The sequence below is a fragment of the Mauremys reevesii genome, linkage group 23 (genome assembly GCF_016161935.1).
Source record: "Mauremys reevesii isolate NIE-2019 linkage group 23, ASM1616193v1, whole genome shotgun sequence".
Classification (NCBI taxonomy): Eukaryota; Metazoa; Chordata; order Testudines; family Geoemydidae; genus Mauremys; species Mauremys reevesii.
This window is the reverse complement of record NC_052645.1, coordinates 16,547,615-16,569,109: the sequence shown is the minus strand read 5'-3', so window position 1 is coordinate 16,569,109 and position 21,495 is coordinate 16,547,615. Positions and strand designations below refer to the sequence as shown.

The following is a 21,495-nucleotide window of genomic DNA, read 5'->3' as shown; positions in this document are numbered from 1 at the left end:
GAGCTGGGAGGGGTAATAGACTAATGTGGAGCTGTTGGGGCTGATAGAGATGTGGGATCTACAGGTGCTCTTAATTTTTAGACGAGGTTGTGAGTGTTAGCTTTGCAAATGGCTGTTCTCTTCCCTGCTGTTCATTCGAAAATGCGGCCTTTGTTGAGGAGAAATAGTGCTGGCAAATGGTGCCGATTAGGTCTGGGTAGCGGGGTCCTTGCTCTGCTGCCAGTGGTTAAACGTTAGGTCCTCACAGCTCTTGACTGGACTTGGGCAAATTTGGTTTCCATCTGAGCAGAGAGCTCTGTGTTCGCTTTTCTCTGGGCAGAAGAGTGCAGCCACTTGGGTCTATGGTTCCTAATTGAGACTGATCCTAGGTGGTTTTTTTTTGGTATGTTTGTGACTTAACAGAGGACAAAGATGAGACTGTTGCCAGGACATATCTCTCTGAGCTAAAGAACATCCGTCTGCGCCTGGAGGAGTGCGAACAGAGACTAGTGAGGCGAATCCAGGCCCCAGGCAGCACCAGAACAGACGGTGATACTATCCAGGAGAACACCTTCCGCATTGCAGAGCAGGAGGTCAGTACTTCCTGCAGGTTTGAGGGAACCCACTGTTGGTCTAAAGAGAGCTGCTTCACAGGGCATTGATACCCTGGCATAAATCTTATATAGGGAACTCAGCTGCTTCACGTAGCAATCCCATAGAGGGAACCTTTTACTCTTAGGTCAGAAAGACAATGAAGGTATCTTTGTTCTCTTGCCTCGCCGCCTTTTTGCATTTTATACCTTCGCCCACCCCATGATGTCTCCTCGCTTCAGATCCCCAAGGGGAAAATGTCTATTGTCATATAGCCTGAGCCTATCCCTCAATCCACTGAGACTAGCACATATTGCCTTTTTCCCAGGCTGGCTGGGCAAACGTCCATTGCAGAAAGTGTTCCTTCTTGAAATCTGAATAAAAAGTTATAAGAAGCAACAGTTCCCAAAGCACTGATTGCAGGTGGCCTTTGCCACCACTGAGACCAGAGCATCCCGATCTGATAATGGAAAGGAACGAAGAAAATGGTGAAATCTGCAGAATTTACAAGCCCCATTTAGACTTCAAATGATTCTGCTAAATAGACTTTTAAGCTGGAAATGTCTGATACCGGGCGCTCCTTGCATCTTATCCTGTTCACGTTTGCTTCCGTCTCCTGGGTGTCTGCACTTTATTCTGATGTTAATTCTCTGCCTCCACACAGCGCATGCAGGAGGATTTACGGCAGCTGAAGTCTGACTTGCACGACATTTCTGAGAGATGTGACAGCTTCCTACACAAGTCTCCAACAGGGTCCAGTGCCCCACACCTGCGTTCTGAGCTCAGTCTACTGGTAGAGAAGATGGATCACGTGTATGGACTCTCTTCCATCTACCTGGATAAGTGAGTCAGAACATGCCTATTTTCTGGAGTTGAGAGAGAATTCTATATGGGCAGAATTAGCTATGCTGCATGGCTACCCTCTCTGAAACTGGGTGAGGGTAGGAATTGCTCTCATGCTTCTTAAGGGGGCTTAGGAATGTCTAGGAGATGCTGTAAATTCAAGAGCTCCAAGAGGTGCCAGGCTGTGGTGCTCCAGAATATTTGAGTGTTAGTGTTGAGGTGACTAATTATTCCCACTTTGGGGATGGGAACGCCAAGATGAAGTGACTTGTTGGAGTTGCTGTTAGAACTGGGGTTAAACGCTGGTATTCCAGTCTCTCATTCTAGAACTCAGACCACTAGATTATGCTGCTTCTGTGTTCAGTTCTGTTTGATCCCTTCCATTTTAATTGAAGGTGTTTTAGAATTTCAGGGGCATATATAGGGGCTTATGTTTACAGGCTTCTCCCCTCAGAATCTAGATTCCATTACGGCCTTTTCTTCCTGCTGCTCAAATGTGAACGTTGGGTATGAGCCAGAGCGATCTGTTCTGTTCCTCTCCGCTGCTTATGCTCCAAATGACTTTACAAGGCAGAAGGTCCTCGGTTCGAGAAGTCACATTTTCTTCTTGTCTTTACACGACAGGTTAAAGACGGTGGATGTTATTGTTCGTAGTACCCAAGGAGCAGAGTCCCTGGTCAAAGGATATGAAGTGAAACTGAGCCAAGAGGAGGCAGTCCCTGCGGATCTAACAGCTATTCAGTCTCACAGAGCTACGTTACAGGTTGGTAACATTATGCTTCCAGTAGCATCCAGTAGAAACGAGAATCACTCCAGGCATGAGCTCTGGCATTCGTTGAACTGGAGTCGCCCCTTTCCTTACTGAATTTGCGTTATGGTCCATCCCCTCTGCTCGCTGGTGAGTGATTGGAGGCTTTAATTGAGTCGACATGATCCTTACTGCTTTGTGAACTGTAGGTAGAACAGCTGCCTTGGCAGGCACCGTCGCTTCTGCTTTTTTGCACGGCTGATGCTCATTGCACTTGGCAGCCGCAGCGTGCGTAACTCGGCGATGCTGAATGCACCATCATGACTTGCTCTGAGCTGGGCTACAGATCCCTACGTTTTGCACCTCCTGGTCCTAGATTCAGCCAGATGGTGGAGATTATGGAGCTGATAATTGTTCCTAAACTCCACAGGGCAATGCAAGGCGGAGCTAGATATTTGTCTGTCCTGTCTTAACTGTTCTGTACTTTTAGATGCTTACGTTTGATTGGAGAATTCCATGTTGTATATGCCCACCAGCAACTTCAGCTAAACTTTCTGGTCTTGGTGATATGAATTTAGCTGTCTTGTTGTGTGTTAAAGCAATGGCTCAGTGATGCGAAGAACAAGGACGCTGTGTTCTCTACGTTGGAAGAGGATATGGCAAAGGCTAAAGGCATGGGCGAGCAGCTGTATCGTCTGAAGCAGGAGCGCAGCATAGATCTAGAGCGGTACCAGGAGAAGGGAGCCCAGCTGTGGGATCGCTGGCAGAGAGTTGGCTCTCAGATTGAAACTCGGTGAGACACTCCCTTCTTGTTCTTGCTGCTCTGCCGGCAGGGCCTCTGATGGAAGCTTGTGCCAGGCTTGGAACTAGCAATGGCATTTTTCCAGCTGTAACTTCTGCTAGCAGCCAGGGTGACAAATGCCACCATTAAATATAGGAACTATTCCCATTTGAGGGAATGGCAGAACTTCATTCTCTTTCTCTCTCCTCCTCCTCCAACACCATCTTTTGAGTTCTTGACTCCTTTTCTCTGCTTTAACACCCCCTGCCTATTCTACAGGCTCCCTTAGCAGCTGCTAACCTTTACCAGGCTGATTCTATGGAACGCCTTTCAGTTCTGATCTGGATCTTTGGATCTTTACTGGTTGCAGACATTACCACCCTTAACAAACCATAACTTGGCTGGAAACACCCCCTCATGCTCCCTGTCCGGCAGAGCTGGACGTGTGGCTTCTGTAAATGTCCCCAGGGAAGCATCGGCTTTAGCGGTTTCTCTGCATGTGGCTGGGTCTTGAACCATTGTTTTGACACGATGATTTGAGTTTGGTGATGGTTTCCTTTTTGCATTGGTCCTTTCAGCTGTTCAGATCTGGAGAGTATCCAGGAGGTGCTGAGGGATTACCGGGAGTGTCACGGAGAGCTGATCCAGTGGATTGAGGAGACCACTGCCCAGCAGGAATTGATGAAACCTGGGCAAGCAGAGGACAGCAGGGTGCTCTCTGAACAGCTGAGCCAGCAGACGGTAAGAGAGAAAATGGCACTCTTCTAACTGGAATAGGGTTGTTGAAAGGAGTTGGACAAGTTTTTTTTTTTTTAAATAAATGTTTTGTCTCGCAAGCTTCAAATCATTATTCTTTTAAGGACTGAATGACTCATGAGATTTGCAATAAGGTATGTGCATTCACCTGTAGCTTACCAGAGCAGATGCACCTCAGAAGGGTAATAACTGAATGTTACCACTGTCAGCAGTTCATTCACCTTTGGTCTCCTGGTAGCACCTAGTGGTCCCATCAGAGGCACTGAGGAACAAAGGGCCAGTGGTTAGGGTGCTAGCCTGGAACATGGGAGACCTGGGTACAAGCCTCTGCTCCACCACAGATTGCCTGGGTGACCTTGGTGAAGTCACTTAGGCCCAGATTTCTGAAGGTATTTAGGTGCGTAACTTCCATTGATTTCAGTGGAGTTAGGGGTTTACATATTTTTTTTAATCTGGGCCTTAGCCTCTCTGTGCTTCAGTTCCCCATCCCCACAATGGGGATAGTAGCACTGTCCTGCCTCACAGGGGCGTGCTGAGAATAAATGCATTAAAGACCGTGACGCGCTCATACTACATACAGTACTTAAGGAAGAGAGAGATCTAGATAATACTCCCTTCTCATCTCCGTAAAACGGCCACAGAGGCTGAGTTATCTTCTCCACTCCTGGAGGTGCTGAGGCATGTTGGTGGGACGTTGTGGGAGAAGCTTAAGATCAAGACTGGCTGTTTTACCAAAAGATCTGCTCAGGGAATTGTTTTAGGGAAGTTCTATGGTCTGTTATACGGGAGGTCAGTCTTAGAGGATCACAAACCTTGCATAGTGTCTCTTTAACATATGGGCAGATGGAAGAGCAGGAATGTGACCTGTTCTGTTGCTCAGGGTCTCTAGAGAACAAGTTAAATATGAAAGTGACATGGTCATGAGTCAAAGAGAAATAAGAGGAAAATTTCATTTAAAAGGCAGGGGAAAAATCTTTTTTTCTTTTGTTTTTTGTCAAAGGCTTTGGTTGTGGTAATCGACAGAAATCAGGCCAAGCTGGACCAGTGTCAGAAATTCTCACAGCAATACTCCGCTGCTGTCAAGGTAATGACACAAATCTTAAATCCGAGGCGAACACAGGGCTCGGTGTCAAGTGCACAGTCCTTGCCTGCATCTTCCGTTCTCCTAAGCCAGGAGAGAGGCAAAACTCCTCTGTTGTCGGCTTTGGTGGTTCTGGCTTTATATGTGGAGAGCGGGAATTAGCAGCTAAGGGCTGGTCTACACTGAGGGGAGTTCGAACTAAGATACGCAACTTCAGCTACGCTATTTGCGTAGCTGAAGTCGAAGTATCTTAGTTCAACTTACCTGGCCGTCCTCACGGCAGCAAGTCGACTGCCGCGGCGCCCCCGTTGACTGCGCTTACTCCTCCTGCCGAGGTGGAGTATGGGCGTCGATTAGCGGATCGATTTATCGCGTCCAGACGAGACGCGATAAACCGATCCCCGATACATCGAACACTACCCGCTGATCCGGCGGGTAGTATAGCCGTACCCTAAGAGACCTGAAAATGCCAATCTTAGAATAAATAGGTAACGATTCAAAATCCTTCCCCCCACACACACACCCTGCCTTCTTTTATTTCCAGGACTATGAGCTGCAGCTCATGACATACAGGGCGTTTGTGGAATCACAGCAGAAATCTCCCATGAAACGCAGACGCATGCTTTCCTCCTCGGATGCGATCACCCAAGAGGTAAGCAGCCTGCCTGCCTGCCTGCCTGCCTGGCCTTGCATGGGAGAGGAGTGGGGAGAGGTTCCTCTGCTCCTAGAAGACAGACAAGCTCCTTTCTGCTGAACTCTTATATAAAAATTTCCACCCTCACTGTTTTTTTTATTAGCCAGAGAGGATGGCTTAGTGCTCTAAGCATCAGGTATGAAATACCTAGACTCCTTGGAACCACAGGTTCAAATCCCAACAGGGTCGACTCAGCCCTTCAGCCTTCCAAGGTAAATAAACAGAGTACCATGCAGTATACTGTGTGTGGATCTTTTGGATGAGACCTGTAAAAACCAAGGTCCTGTCTGCTCCATGTGGATATTAAAGATCCCATGGTGTTTTTATAAGAGTAGAAGGTTTGCCCCAGTGTCCTCGACCAAACCTTCCCCTCCCTCCCGACTGTTGTGCAGCATGCCGTGCGTCAGGTGGCTGCCACCCTCCGTCTCCGAGTTGCTGCATTTCAGTGGTGCTGTAACGTATCTAGTCTGTGAAGTGCTTGGGGAATCTTGCCCAATGAGAGGTGCTGTATCCATTTCTCACCCTGTAAAGTACTGTGCTTGTGTCAGCCAGAGTTCCAACTGACGCATGGGGCTTTGGTTTCTTCTGTTTTTTGTTTTTAGTTCATGGATCTACGGACTCGCTATACGGCGTTGGTGACGTTAACCACACAGCACGTAAAGTACATCAGTGATGCTCTCCGGCGGCTGGAGGAAGAAGAAGTAAGGATATTTTATAGCCAGGGAATTAGACCAGTCTGCTTCATTTCAGTACCCGGAAAAACAATGAAGCAAATAATTAAGCAATCAATTTGCAAGCATTTAGAAGACCATAAGGTGATAAATAACAGTCAGCATGGATTTGTCAAGAACAAATCCTGGCAAACCAACCTAATAGCTTTCTTTGACATGTGGATGGGGGGTGGGTGAGGGCGGGAAGCAGAGATGTGGTATAGCTTGACTTTAGTAAGGCTTTTGATACTGTCTCTCATGACCTTCTCATAAAGAAACTAGGAAAATACAACCAAATGGAGCTACCATACACTGGGTGCATGACTGGTTGGAAAACCATTCCCAGAGAGTACTTATCAGTGGTTCACAATCAAGCTGGAAGGGCATAATTAGTGGGATCCCGCAGGCATAGCTTCTGAGTCCAGTTCTGTTCAATATCTTCATCAGTGATTTAGATAATGGCATACAGAGTACACTTATAAAGTTTGCAGACGATACCAAGCTGGGAGGGGCTGCAGGTGCTTTGGAGGATCAGATTAAAATTCAAAATGATCTGGACAAACTGAAGAAATGGTCTGAAGAAAATAGGATGAAATTCTATAAGGACAAATGCTTAGGAAGGAACAATCAGTGGAGTACAAAATAGGAAACGATTGCCTAGGAAGGAGTACTGCAGAAAGGGATCTTGGGGTGATAGTGGATCATAAGCTAAAGGTGAATGAAAGTGTAACACTATTGCCAAAAAAAGCCAAACAAACAAACCAAAAAAACCCAACACTTCATTCTGGGATGTATTAGCAGGAGTATTGTAAGTAAGACAGGAGAAGTAATTCTTCCGCTCTACTTCACGCTGATTAGGCCTCAACTGGAGTATTGTGTCCAGTTCTGGGTGTCACATTTCAGGAAAGATGTGGACAAATTGGAGAAAGTCCAGAGAAGAGCAACAAAAATGATTCAAGGTCTAGAAAATTACCTCTGAGGGAAGGCTGAAAAAATTGGGTTGTTTAGTCTGGAGCAGAGAAGACTGAGAGGGGACATGACAACAGTTTTCAAGTACATAAAATGTTGTTACATGGAGGAGGGTGAAAAATTGTTCTCCCTAACTTCTGAGTACAGGACAAGAAGCAGTGGGCTTAAATTGCAGCAAGGGAGGTTTAGGTTGGACATTAGGAAAAACTTCCTAACTGTCAGGATGATGAAGCACTGGAATAAATTGCCCAGGGAGGTTGTGGAATCGCCATCCTTGGAGATTTTTAAGAGCAGGTTAAACAAACACTTGTTAGGGATGATCTAGATAATACTTAGTCCTGCCTTGAGTGCAGGGGACCGGACTAGAAGACCTCGCGAGGTCCCTTCCAGCCCTATGATTCTGTGATTCTGAATTCATAATTAGCACATTCAGAACTCCCAGGCCCAGTCGTCAGTTTCTGCCAGTGATTCTTCCTCTGCTTCAGACCCCTTTCCCATTTCCTGGTTAGAGCATATTTCAGTTCCTTCCACTGAATGGTGCTGGGCTCTGGCTGCGGTAATTCTGGGCCCCTCAGTACATTAATGCGGGATGCGTTCCTGTCTCCCCTATGTGTAGAAAGCAGTAGAGGAAGAGAAGCAGGAGCACGTGGACAAGGTGAAAGAACTCCTGGGCTGGGTCTCTGGTTTGAAACAGAGCACGCAAGTCAGGACTGGGCCACTCAAGAGCAAAGAGCTGGGAGACATTGAGAAATCCATCTCGGAGCAGCAGGTAAATCCAGAGGCCTGTGTCCCTCCCCCTCTCTCTGATAGGTACAAGTACCACGCACATAGGAATTTTCATACTGCTGTTATACTTGTCCTGCTAGTTCTAACTGAGCTTTCCAAAAGGAGAGCAACCTTGATGCCTCCTGTGTAACACTGAGCATGTGCTGTAACCTCAGGGGAATTGCTTCCTTTCTTTCCAGCCTGGAATTTAGCTTTCCTCTTGTTCTCAACAGGCTCTAAATGAGGAACTGGCTGCAAGGAAAGAGCAGGTCTCAGAGGCCATCAAAACTGCACAGATCTTCCTTGCAAAACATAGCCACAAGTGAGTACAGTACAAGTAGTGGTGAATAAGGGAGAGGAGATTGGGGAGGGGTAGTTACACCTCTTTGTCAGAAGAGAAGGTGACGATAAATACAAAGAAAATTAACCTCAAGTTATTCTAATGGCCAGATTACTCGACCACACTGCTGAGATTCCATTGGTGGGCAGGATCTCTTTGAATCCAGGTGACCATTTAAATAGTGACCAGGTGCATGTGAAAATGGCAAGCTTTATCGCCAAAAATTCGCCCCAATAGAGATTCCCAATTTTGTTCCAGGTGATTTTACAACCCAGAAACTTTTGCTTTTGGCTAAAATGACCAGTTTTGCCCCGAAGCATGAAAATTCAAATCTTGTGTGTTTAAATATACAAATGCATCTCAGTCAGAACAGAATTTAGGAGCTTTGATAATTTAGTGGATTTTAGCTTGAAAATTGGACCATGTGAATGAAAACAGGCCCATTTTTGCATAGGAAACCGACATACTTTCACTTTTTCCCTAAAATGGAACCATTTTTGTGAATTGGAAATGGAATGCAAAACCAGTTAATTTTGTTGTAACTGTTTCACCCCATCCTGCTAATTTACGACCTCAGCTATTTTGCTTAGTTTCATTCCGGATTCAGTCACTGCGCTCGGCACAGGGTGACTGGCATGACAGTGCACTTAACCCTTCAGCTGAGACATGAGCAGTGTGAGGAGGGGATTCCATTGTGCGCTTGCCATTTTGTGTCTGGCGAAGAAAATCTGAAATACATGGAGCTGCATGTCACTTTCTCGGACTCCATGAAGAGATTTCCTGTCCTGTCTTGCAGGCTTTCTGACCAGGAGAAGGAACAAATTTCCACCCAACTCAGTGCCCTAAAGGAGACTTACCATCAGCTCTGCAGCGATTCTGCGGAACAGCTCCAACAGCTTCAGAGCCATCTGGCCCAGGAGACGGAGCATAAGGTACCTTTTTCCCATCCCATCTCTCGCATAGATCTGAGTTACCTTTCCTCAGAGCGTGAAAGAGGCTTTGCTTGGTTGCGTGTCTCATGACCACCAGCCATTCACAGCCTGTTTGCTTTGTCCTCAATCTCACGTGATCAGCCACTCTTCCATGCTGTCCCATACATTGCACTCGGGGGTCCAGGCTGAGTTGGTCATTGGAGGCCAAGTAGAAGAGGTTTTTGTATTCTGTTCCAGGTTGTTAAGGGATGGTTCTCCTCTGCTGTGCTGTTAATCAGGGCTGCTCCCCAGGCTACAGAGTTGACTTAATCTTGTAATGGGAAAGAAGGGAGGTGGACATCTGATCTAATAAGGAGACAGAGTGGCCATGGGGTGTCCTTTCAATTTTTTAAAATAGACAGACCACAGTCATGTAGGACCTGGGTGAGACCTGCAAGCGGTGCTTAATTTGTAACGAGAGGTGCCAGGGCTCAAGCAATTCGGTGGCAGGGCTCTAGCATAACTGATGCAGCAAGCGCCAGAGGTGCCGGGGCTCTGAACTGCCAAGCCTAGAGGTGCCAGGGCTCAGTCCTGACACACATTAAGCACTGCCTGCAAGGATATTTTGATTGCATCTCTTGCCAGAAGATCAGCTGCATAGACACTGGTGTATGGGCAACTTTATTCACACCTCCATGCGTAAATTGTGGAATGCACTAGTGAGAAATAGACTTTCCTAGAATGGTAGGAAATTAAGTTCCTCTCTGTGTGGAATGCAGCCCTGCATCATCACCTTGATAGACCCTCAGCTAATCTGCGAGACCTTCACTGACTGAGTAGCTGGACCCCTGTCCATCTCCCATTTGCATCCGATAATGTTCCTGTCAATCTCCGTTTCATGTTACACTCATGCGCTAGGTGGGAAGGGTTGAAGTTCCTTCCTATCACCTCTGTTATTGGTGTTAGCTGTCTTCAGTCATTCATGGATATACCTGTATGTGTATGTAAATGTATATATATGTGTCCAATGGATATATCTGTGTGTTTGCTTGCTAGCTCCCTGTATTTTGAAGCACTGACCAAGTTGGACATGATTTTATGATAGCCAAAACTGAAATTGGGTCAGGGAGTGAAATCCCAGTCCAGCGGATCAAGAGAAAAGGATGGCAAGGCCATTGCATTTAAACTCCCAACCTTTCAGTGCTGTATGCATAAAAATAAAGCATACCTATTTCTATCGAAAGAGACGTATTGCTATCATGGTTCAGGTGTCTCGGCCCAGTGATTTTTTTTTTTTAAGTGCAGGTCATTTTATCACACTTGCCAGCAGCAGAAAACTCATGCTGACATTACAGCAACAACTCCAAGCTTAGAGGTAGCAATCTCCCCAGTTCATTGTCATGTCATTAATGCCACCTACCTCACTGCTGCCAGAAAAGAAGCTAAAAATGGCCCTGCAGGTCCAAAGCGTGTGGGATGCCCATTCTTTCCTTTCCCTGCTCCTCCCACAGAAAGGAAAATGCTTTCATGCAAAAGTCTTCCCTACAGTTCGCTGTGTTTTATTTATACAGCATGAAAATATGTTGGGGGTGTCAGTTTCCTTTTACAGTTCTGTTTTGCAGAAAGGGGTGTATTTTGCTTCCTAATTACGACAGGCCCCCAGATTTGTGGCCTCTCAGCTAACCGAGATTAGCACGGAGAGCAGAGTCGCTGGCACTCTCTGTGAAGCCCAGAAGTGGGATGGGATTAGAACTCTTTATACGAGGCTACTTTAGGGTTTCTATTATGGACACTTGGCTCGTATGAGGGAGTATCTTTGGGGCTATCATAGCGTCATGGTACGGTTGCTTCATTGTAGAAGGGAGCACATGAAAAAGTGTTAACATTTGCTTGCTGGAAACATCCGAGACTCAGTGCAAGGGTATCAAATTAAAAAGAGGAAACCAAAGCAAAACTGCAGCTCGCGCTATTTTGAGCATGATGTGTCCCTGTACAGTTTGTGTTTCATGTCAAGTATTGTTACGATTAACTGACATCCTTGCTTACAAGTTTAACTAACCCTCCGGAATTTTAAACACAAACCCCCACGCAAAGCGAAAAGAGGACGACCTGCGTGTGGGGTTCTTTTTTGCAAAAAACAAAACAGTCGCATGCTGGACGCTAACACCAAGCTTTACACTGTGTGTGTGACACGGCTGAGCTGCTCCATAAGGCTCTGTCTTTAACTGCTCCGGGCACACCCTGCAACTCTGGTAAGTAAAAGCCTTTTATGTCCCCTCTCTCTTCCTCTGTCTTTCTGTGGCTTGTTCAGTATGGAACGTGCATGCTGGGTTCTGCCAGCCTTCCAGTTCCACCCTGTAAAAAAGAGCATGAGGGTAAATCCAGACCAACTCGCTGGAAGTTGGGTGTTTTGTGGGCACCATATCCAAGCTGCCACGTCCTGTGGAACGTTCTCGTGACACATTTGCAAAGAGAAATTTGAGCGTCTTGAACTGAATTGATTGTAGTATTCACAAAATCCAGGTTCCCATATTTCCCCTCTGTGTAGGATTCCCTCTGGGGTATCTCCCAGTATCCCAGGCTCTCGTACCTGAGCAACGGGAGTGTAGAAACCAGCAGCTCTGGTGTACGTACTGTAGGGGATGCTTATTCCCATTTCATCATCTTTGAGAATCCTGCTCCCTCCTCAGCGTTCCCCTGCTTGCGCTAATAACACCAAGAAAAAGACCTCCCAGAAATACCTGAGGCGGGTGCTATTCTCGGAGCCTCGGTCCTGATCCTGTTGCTTTCCACCCTGGCACCTAGTGTAGTCTAGAGCTCTGTTTTTCCCGAGGCCTGGTCTTAGCTACTGGAGAGTTGGTCATTTCTGAAATACTCCAGGGAGGGAAGTTGTGGTGGCGGTGCCAGAGAACGCTGCACTGGAGCCTACTTGCATGGGCAGAGGCGACTTCCCTGCCCTTTGGTGCATGGCTGGTCTGCTGTTGCTGGTGAGCTGGTATCTGCCACGGGGTTTCCTCTTTCCTATTGGTGGCTGGCACTGCAGATCTGCATGGCAGGCACTGTGGGAGCAAGTACACCAGTGGGAGATTTCTGAATCACTGGGGGTGCTTTTTCTTTTGTCCTTTTGCCTCGTAGGGAGCACAAAATGGGGTTTGTATTGTCCGTCCCCTTTTGCATTGAAATGTTGAAAGGCTAAAGTGCATGTTTGTCTAAATGTGTGTCTCTCTCTCTCTGTTGGTCGTTCAGTGGGACATTAGAAACCTGGGGTTTTGCTGCTTGCCGCTTTGCTGCGTTATTGTAATGATGGGTGTCAGAAATGTCTCAGTGCTGCCACCCGGGAGACTAGATGAGCTCTAAAACAACATGCAAGTTAGAAAATATAGAGCTGTTTACATGAACGTCTCACTCAGATGCACTCGGAGTTGCATGTCATACCCGTTGGGCCCTGGAAACTGAGACATCCCTAGACTTGATGCGCTGTAGTTACTCGAAATGATGGTTTGCTTTTAGCAGCCTCTGTGGTTCTGATCTGATTTTTATTTTCTCTCTCCATTTTTAGGGATGTGACACAGTTGCGGGAGTGATAGACTTGGGCACAATGGAAATATTCCCTATCTTGGGTGCCATGCAGAAAGGTCTCATAGACCAGGACACAGGCCTTGTACTGCTGGAGGCTCAGGTTATCACGTCTGGCCTAGTCGTTCCGGAGACCAACGAGAAGCTCTCTTTGGCAGAAGGCCTGGCAAGAAACATCCTGGATCCCAGGACTCTCCAGGTGTTGCAGGAGCTGCAGGATACCCTTCTTCTGATACGTCAAATGAGCTTTGAAGGAAAACGGTTTCTGCCCACTGTTTCAGCAATAGAAGAGGGAAAGATCAGTGAGGAAGTTGGACTGAAGATTTTAGAAGTTCACCTTGTTACAGGGGGTTTTAGAGACCCTTCAAGTCAGGGCTGCATCAGCTTGGAAAAGGCTGTTCAAGAAGGCCTCATAACTACTCAGCTTCATTCAAAACTGGCATCTCGCCTGAGATCTTGCAGGAATTTGATTGACCCCAACACAGCCAAGAAAATCAGCCTGACCGAGCTAATGCAGCGATGTATCATTCACCAAGAGACTGGCCTGAGGTTGCTGCCCGTCAAGCAGCTGGCAGGTGGGATGGTGAGCCTGAAATCAGGGAGGAAAGTGAGCATCTTCCGTGCTGTCCAGGAGGGGCTAATAGATAGGCAAGTGACTGTGCGGCTATTGGAAGCCCAGCTTTTTGCTGGCGGGATTGTAGACCCCAGAACGGGGCACAGACTGACGGTGGACGAGGCAGTGAGACATAATTTGATTGACCAGGATATGGCGTGTGCACTCTTGATCCGACAACTTCAGACAGGTGGCATTATAGATACTGTCACGGGAGAGAGACTGACAATAGATGAAGCAGTAAAGAGAGATTTAGTAGCCTCGAGGATTGCGCTGGTGATCCTGGAATCCCTTTGGTCCTTTATGGGGCTGTTGTGGCCTGAATCAGGCGAGATCCTCCCAGTTGCAGATGCCCTAGAGCAGGGCATTCTGTCCACTGAATTGGCTCATAAGATTCTTAGTAACAGGCAACTCATCAAGGCTCTCTTCATACCAGAAACCACAGAGGTCTTGACCTGGAAGAAAGCAGCAGAGCATGGCATCTTGGAGAGAGATGTTGCCAAGAAGCTAAAATCTACCGTCATACCTGATGTGATGCCCAGTATGAAGCTGGCAGGCTCTGCCGCCAGAAGCAAACTGAGCATGGGCTCTGCAGGAAGGAGTCATGAAGACCAAAGTCACCCTCTCCTAAGGAGTGATGATGATAGGCTGATATTCCATTTGATGACCCACAGCTATATCAACATCCACAATGGCCACAAGCTGCTCCTAGTAGATGGGGAGTTAAATGATCTCACTAAAGCCGTTCTACAAGCTCAAGAAAATGGCTCAAGTACTCACCTGTTGGATGTTAACAAGGATGGTTACAAAGGTCTGGAAGTTCTTGAGGAGATAGAAGACTGGGAGAGTGCAAGTACTGAAAGGGAGCCCTGTAATGATTTGGCTTTGAAGCAACTTGAGTTTCAATTTGCCTCTTTGGAAGAAGAGAAAGAAGTGCCAGAAAATACTTCTCGAGATGACAAAAATCCAGTGATACAAATTGGAAGTTTTCCATCAAAGTATAAAGAAAAAACTCTGAATCTGAAGGAACCGAAAGAGATTTCTGCAAAGCGAGCTCCCATTCTGAGTGAAATTGATGCTGAATCTGCAACAGAACAAAGGCTGACTGTAACCAGGAATGGAAATCAAATACAATTGTCTAGGCGAGAATCTGTGAATGACCCCCTTAGAATCAGCTTTGAGCTAAAGCCCAGAGAAGCAAAGGAAATGCTGATGGAGATGGGGATAGATTCCAGTGCTGCTAAACTTTTAATAGGCGAAGTCAAAGATAGAACACCTGAAATGGTAAGAGATGGTGTGAGAAAAGAAACCTACATATCTATGGATGAATCAGAGAATACAGAGAAACCACAAATCATGCAAGAGAAAACTCCGAGAAGGGTGGAATCTGAAGTAGAGAGAAAAGCTGTTACGGATAAGAATTCGTTGAATAAGGAAAAAGCTAAGAACAGATCAGTGAAAAGAGAGGAAATTGTGCCTCTTAAAACTGGAGACGAGGAGCAAATGGAAGAAAGAGAAACAGAAAAAACTGAAAGTGCAAGAGTATTGGAAGTAGAAGAAAGGGATGTGAAAGATTTATCAGTTGATTTCAGTATTAGTGAAACTTCTATGCTACCCAAACATTCCATGGAACTGGGAGAAGACTGCACTTTAACAATGCTGGTGGCTCAACTCCAAGGTGGGGGTATATACCATGAGCAGACCGGCAAGAATCTTCTTCTGAATGAAGCCATAGCTTGTGGTGTAGTGTCCAGCCACACAGCTGTTAAACTGATGGAGAAAATGAAAATGTTCAATGGCTTCTTTGACTCTCACACATGCGAATCGTTAACCACTGAAGAAGTCATTAGTGAAGGTCTGATGGATGAGAAACTTCTGCACAAGGTACTCACATCTGATAAAGCTATCAGTGGTGTTCTCGACCCACGTAGTAATACTGTCTACTCAGTCAAGGATGCGGCTGAGGTTGGCCTACTAGATGAGGAAACAGCATTGAGAATTTTAGAAGGACAAGTAGTTACTGGAGGAATTGTTGACTTGAAACGAGGCAAAAAAATATCAGTCACTTTGGCTTCAAATCTTGGCTTGGTCGAGCCCTCCAGTCAAGAGGAACTGATAAAGTTAGAGAAAGCTTCTAAAGGAAAAGATGCTGAAGATGAAACTAGACAGAAGCTCATTGGATTACAGGCTGAAACAAGTGGAATTATGGATCCTAAAACCAAAGAACCTTTAACTATTGTCCAGTTGGTGGAAAAAGGGCTTCTCAGTAAGGGGAAAGCCCTTCAACTCTTGACCAAACAGGTAGCAGACGGAGGAATTATTCACCACATGTCTGGAATGAGGCTTTCAGTAAATAATGCAATGAAACATGGATTGATTGATCAAGACTTGTGCAAAGAACTCATAAAGTCTGAAAGTGTGTGTCTGCACCAGTGTGTTGATCCAGAAAGAAAGGAACTTGTATCCTTACCCACGGCAGTGTCATTAGGGCCAATTAACTTGGACTTTCATGATGAAGTCCAAGAAATACAGGCTTTGAGTGGAAGCATTATTGACCCTGTTTCCGGCCAGAGGATGGCTTTGTCTAAAGCTGTAAAGGAAGGATTGTTATCTGAGACAGTTGTGGAAAAGGCAGTGTTGTCTTCCGAAATGAAACACGGAATTGTAGATCCTGAGAGCTGTATGATCATTCCCTATTCAGAATTTATAAAGAAATGTAAAATTGACATTGAATCTGGACAAAGGTATCTGGAGCTCGTTCCCTTTCAAGCAATCAAGGACAAGGTGACAGGGGATGCTCTGACGTGTGCTCAGGCTGTGAAGCTGGGGGAGGTAGACCTGTTGCCCACCTTGAGAGTACTGCAGGCTCAAGCAGACACTGGTGGCATAATGGATGGTGCCACGGGCAAAAGACTGTCTCTGATGTCTGCTTTGGAACAGGAAGTGGTGGATGAAGAAATGGTGAGAATCATTGCATCGAACCAGATGATGGCTGGAGGGATTGTTGACACTAATAGTGGGGAGAGAGTGACTTTAAAGGAAGCTGTTGAAAGAGGATCAGTCAGCCAAAAATTAGCTGTGGCCATGCAGGAAGGCGTTTGGATACTCAATGACAAATCTGATCCTGAAGAGTGGAGAGAATATAAACGCCACTCCCAGCAGCTACTGCAAAATGCAGCACCCAAAGAGGAAAGCTTGGCCATGCATAGTCCTGCCACGGAGATGACTGATGATGATGATGATGAACACAAAGCTAGACGCGAAGCAATGGGCTACAGCGCAGCAGGAGATGCTGCAGATGCTGATTCTGACCGATCCCATAAGACAATGAGTATAATGAAAGAAGAGGTGCTGAAATCACTTCCTCTTGAAACTTCAGAGGACGGTGTAGTGGGTCAACTCTTAGGAGAGGCTGTATTGTCCCCCGAACCTCCCTTAGTATTAGGCACAATACCTGTATCTCCAGATGCAGCATTTAAGACCCAGAAAAAAAAGATCAGGCAAAGCAGATCACAGGAACCCTGGAAAGAGGAATTGAGGGAGAGAGTAGAAGTAGCTGAGGAGACAGAAGAGGAAAGAGAGAGACTGGAGGTAGGGAGAGATCAATCATTTGCTGGTGAAATGATGCATCAACGTGTTGGGGACAAAGAAGGAATAGAGAGAGCCTTTTTCAGTGAAGATGGGGTTCTGGGAAAGACAGAAGCTAAGGCAACGGCTTCTGAAGTAGGTCAGAGAAGCTTAGATGAGAGAACGGAGGGATCAAAAGCAATAGAGGCAGCATCAAAAGAATCAGTGTCTGTGGATCAAAGAGAGGAAGGAATAGTCTCCATAAATGCTAAGGAATCCTTCAGGCTCCCAGTTGGTGATAAGCATATTGAAGACAAATCCGTAGATGAAATAACAGTGACGCATACTGAAACTACACCACAGAGACCAGAGGCAAAAATTACTGAGATCAGAAGTCTTGGTGCTCCAGAAATGTTGAGTGAGGCTGATCTAAAACCCATGGGAAAGAAGAAAACTGAGATAAAGAAGTCAAAGCAGATCAGTATCCCAGGAGAAACCACTAAACTAGGGAAATCTTCCAAGGAAAAACAGTCTCTTCCTATCCCAGATTCCAAAGAAACTTTGATGAGAAAGATCAAGGAGGAATTGATCTCAAGTATTCAGGAATCAGTGTGTGAAACAGCTGGTGGGTTGCTGAGCGGTGTAGCTGAACAAAAGCAAAAAGAGATTAGCGAGAAACAGGTTCCTGAAAGAGAAAAGGAAGCAACTGCATTGGGCCTGAAAAAGAATATCAAAGATGATCAGAAATTCAGCATTGCCCCAAAGAGAGATGCACTCCAAGAGACAATCGGAGAGGAGGTCAGAAATGGCGAGGCAACCTCTGTAATAGATAAATCGGAGGAAAAGATCCCCCAAGCAATCACCAAAGAGGAAACCAGAGATCTGGTATCCCCCACAGTATGTATCGCAGAGAAAAAACCACCAGAGTTAATTACCAGAGAGGAATCCACAGGTGATCTAGAATCCTCTGTAATCCCTGAACTAGAGAAACAGACTCTGAAAGAAACAACCACAGAGTTCACCATGGATGAAGCAGGGTCCTCTACAACCTTCAAATCAGAAGGAAAGACACCCCAGGAAATAACCAGAGAGGACAGCATCGGTGATCAAGAATCACGCTTAACTATGGCAGACAGGGAGAGATGGCAAGAACCTTCAAGAGAATCTACAAAACCAGCCAAGGTAAATGGTTTTTGTTGTTGTTGTTTTTTTTTTTAATTTCTGGGTATTTATGTATATTTGATATAAATGAGCATGATGTTGGACAAAGTTGACAGCAAGAAGGATAAATGTAGTGAATGTCGGGCACCTATTGGGAGTTGCTGCCCCAGAACGTAGTAACTGGAATTGACTTGGCAAATGAAACTGTGACGTATTGGGGGAAACATTTGAATCTCAGTTATATTTTATGCGAACATTACTTACAAATGACAGATCCATAAGCCCATTGTTTAGCAGTTGGATGATAACACTGCAGATTCGTTGCTATTTTTAAGTTTTGTTGGGAAAAGAGTACGTTTTATTTCTCCGTTGTAAATCTTGTAGATAAGATTAGCAAGTGAGCCGGCCCTAATGTGGAAAATTGCGGAGAGAGAGAATGCTGAGATTCCTTTAAAAGATCTCATTCTGATTTACTTTGCTCTCAAAATCTGAAGTATGTTTTGTCTTTTGACTCCACAGGCTGTGGTCAGCAAACAGCTGTGCCTGGAACACGATGAGAAGCTGGTGTCTTATCTGTCCATGCTCCGAGATATTGAGATGAAAATTAAACAGGTTCAACCTGCGGAGCTGAACTTAGAAGCGCTGCAAGACCTGCTGCATCAGGCTGAGGTCAGGGGGTCCACTGTACTAAAATGAGTCCAGCAGCAATGCTCTGCTCTCCGGGTTAGTTCTTTTAGGGTGGTTTATGCACAGGGTCACTGGGCTTTAGCAGCTGCTCACTGTCTCGTGTGAGCACAACGAGGAACTTTAGTCTGGGATCCAAAAGATATTGAAATGCAAACACAGAGCGTCTGTCTCTCCAACTTTCTTTCTGGCTCAGGTCTTTGTCCGTGCTTAGACAAGACATTCATTTAATTCACAGTTAGGTTTGCTGTCTGGAATGAATTGTTGTAACCTGGCCAGATGAGAATAGTTGGAGGAATTGGTGGATGGTAATGAATCATTATAGCAGACAGACATATTGTTTGAATCCAGTTTCTTCCAGCCTTTGTGTTACTGTGGCTATGTGTCCGCCACAAAGAAAAAACCCACGGCATGGAGTCCCAAAGCCTAGGTCAGTTGACTCGGGCAATGTAGACATTTGGGTTAGGACTGGAGCCAGGCTCTGAGACCCTCGCTCCAGCCTGAGCCCAAATGTCTACACTGCTATTTTTAGTCCCCGCAGCATGAGTCAGTTGACCCAGGGTCTGAGACTCAGTGGCTTGAGTCATCGTCTTTTTTTTTTCCCAGTGTAGGCGTACCCTGTGAATGCTGGCAGTGAGAGTATGAAATCACTGGGTCTTGGACTTAATGACACTCTCTTGCCTCAGGTCCTGGATGTGGAACTGAAGAATCTGTCCTCTCCAGTGAATCAGGAGCTGGAATCTGTCAAGTGGATTGTGGCCAACCGGCCCCAAGAAGTCCCTGAACAATTGCTGAAAGCCTTGGAGAAAGATGCGAAGAACCTCCAGAAGTCTTTTAGCTCAGTGAGCGATGCCTTGGAGGCCTGGCTGCTAAACCTGCGCAGTGCTGCAGAAACTGAAAAGGTACAACTCACAAACAGACTTTTGTCCTCCCTATGCTGCTTCAGCCCTATACTGAGGGATCTCTGCATTCATTCCTTCGTTAGTGTCCTGGTTTTAATTGGTGTACTTTTCATTTTAAGGCTAAAGTCTTAACACGGCATAAAAGGCTTGAGGGCAAACTGGAAGAGCTGCAGAATTGGGTCTGCGATACCACATTATCTCTGGACAGCAGCGATTACCACAATGCAACTGACGGGAACAGCTTGAATCGCTGCCTCCAACACTATAAGGTAGCCATAGCAACACCCCTAATCCTGACAGATAAAATTGTGGCCTCCTCCAGGGAAGGGAGGTGGTGCTTTTCATCCAGCCTTTCTCGATTCTTTGTGGCTTTCCCTTTGTCGATTATTGTGCAAGGAGAAGCCGATATTCTAGCTGGTTTTTTAGTCCTTGTGCTCTTGGGAGCATGAGTACTAATGAAAAGAGCCAAGGTTTTTTTTCCCCGTTTTGTCTCAGCAACAAGTAAAACGTCGTATTGCTGCTCAGCCCTTCAAAGACCATTGGGAAATAAATACAAAAATAAGTAGCGATCTCCTCCAGGGCGCTACCTGGAGCCGTTACAGAGCGCCACAGTCTCTTGGGAGTGGGGCTCGGACTGGGCAGTGGAGGCTGTGCTCACGGCTCCCAGAGCTCTGCATCTGAGACCCCAGCAGTGCGGGGCGGGGGAAAGGGCTTGGGAGAAGAGGTAGCTCCAGGAGAGGCTTTTGCTTCTCCAACATGATCTGCAGAACAAGGAAGCTGGAGAGGGGTGATTGGCATATAAACAGTCGCTTCTGAATCTGGGTACATCTCCAGCGCTGGACCGCACACGCTGAGAGAAACTGGGTCTGTGACTAGGATGCCAATGACAGGAGGTTGGGTTTTTTCCAAAGCCGTTGGGAGATCGGGTATAAAGAGAAAGGAGGAGACTTGGGAAAACAGTGCTTTCCACACACCGTGTTACTCATGTGCTGTTGTACGTGCTTCTGTTAGGGCTTCTCTGCACAAACACTTACGTGGTGGCAAGCTGGGGTGTACATCTCCCTCGCACTAGCCTGCCATGCACTAAGTGTCTGTGTGGACCCTCCTGCCGCATGCTAAAAATTGCCTGTGCACTTTGATCTAAGCCGCTTTGGAACGGGAGTAGATTAAAGCACAGTACAGAACATCTAGGGCCTGGCAGGAGGCTTCACGTGGACACTGTGTGCAGCAGGCTAGTGCAGGGTAGTTTTACACCCCAGCATGCCGCGAACAAAGTGTTCATATAGACAAGCTCTTAGTGTCTACTTGGGTGCCTGAACTATCTTGTTCTCTTGATGGAGATCTGGCTGGAATCTCTCTGCTTCCGAGCCGTAGGATTCACTTTGCCCATGGATCTTGTCCAAAGCCAGCAGCGTAGGAAAGTGCACACAGACAAGAGGCACTTCACTGATGAGCTTTTTCTCTCTTCTGTTCAGGAGTTGAAACTGCCCCTTGCTCACACCAAATCTGAGCTCGATGCAACCGCTTTCGACATTCAGTTCTTTATCTCTGAGCACGCTCAGGACTTGACTCCCCAACAGAGCCGGCAGCTGCTGAGGCTGCTCAACGAACTGCAGAAGTCTTTCCGGGACCTTTCTGAGCGTGTGGCAGCTCAGGTGGAGGTCCTGCAGGTCTGTCTCCGGCAAGTGGAGCAGACGGATGAGGTGAAGGTCATGAGGCCGGTTGTGCTTTGTTAACTGAGATGTTTTCAACCTTAAGAACATGCAGTGAAACACTTGCTGTTCTGGGGTCCGGTATTGGGTGCGTGCCTTTGTAATGATTCGT

General features: G+C 46.4%; 1 protein-coding gene across 21 annotated transcripts in view; it reads left to right on the top strand.

Annotated features, from left to right (window-relative positions):
* MACF1 (microtubule actin crosslinking factor 1) overlaps positions 1–21,495 on the top strand; it is a 229,254-nt gene that overhangs the window by 109,703 nt on the left and 98,056 nt on the right. For 14 of the 21 annotated variants that reach the window (XM_039511276.1, XM_039511268.1, XM_039511267.1 and 11 more), the window contains 16 exons: positions 403–572; positions 1,235–1,413; positions 2,038–2,176; positions 2,761–2,954; positions 3,521–3,683; positions 4,699–4,782; positions 5,324–5,431; positions 6,076–6,174; positions 7,769–7,921; positions 8,151–8,239; positions 9,054–9,189; positions 12,728–18,106; positions 18,605–18,754; positions 19,456–19,671; positions 19,791–19,940; positions 21,147–21,380. In XM_039511276.1, coding sequence (XP_039367210.1) covers positions 403–572; positions 1,235–1,413; positions 2,038–2,176; positions 2,761–2,954; positions 3,521–3,683; positions 4,699–4,782; positions 5,324–5,431; positions 6,076–6,174; positions 7,769–7,921; positions 8,151–8,239; positions 9,054–9,189; positions 12,728–18,106; positions 18,605–18,754; positions 19,456–19,671; positions 19,791–19,940; positions 21,147–21,380 — 7,643 coding nt within the window. The remainder of the gene's footprint in view (positions 1–402; positions 573–1,234; positions 1,414–2,037; positions 2,177–2,760; positions 2,955–3,520; positions 3,684–4,698; positions 4,783–5,323; positions 5,432–6,075; positions 6,175–7,768; positions 7,922–8,150; positions 8,240–9,053; positions 9,190–12,727; positions 18,107–18,604; positions 18,755–19,455; positions 19,672–19,790; positions 19,941–21,146; positions 21,381–21,495) is intronic. The other 7 variants (XM_039511277.1, XM_039511274.1, XM_039511271.1 and 4 more) reach the window with 2 other exon arrangements.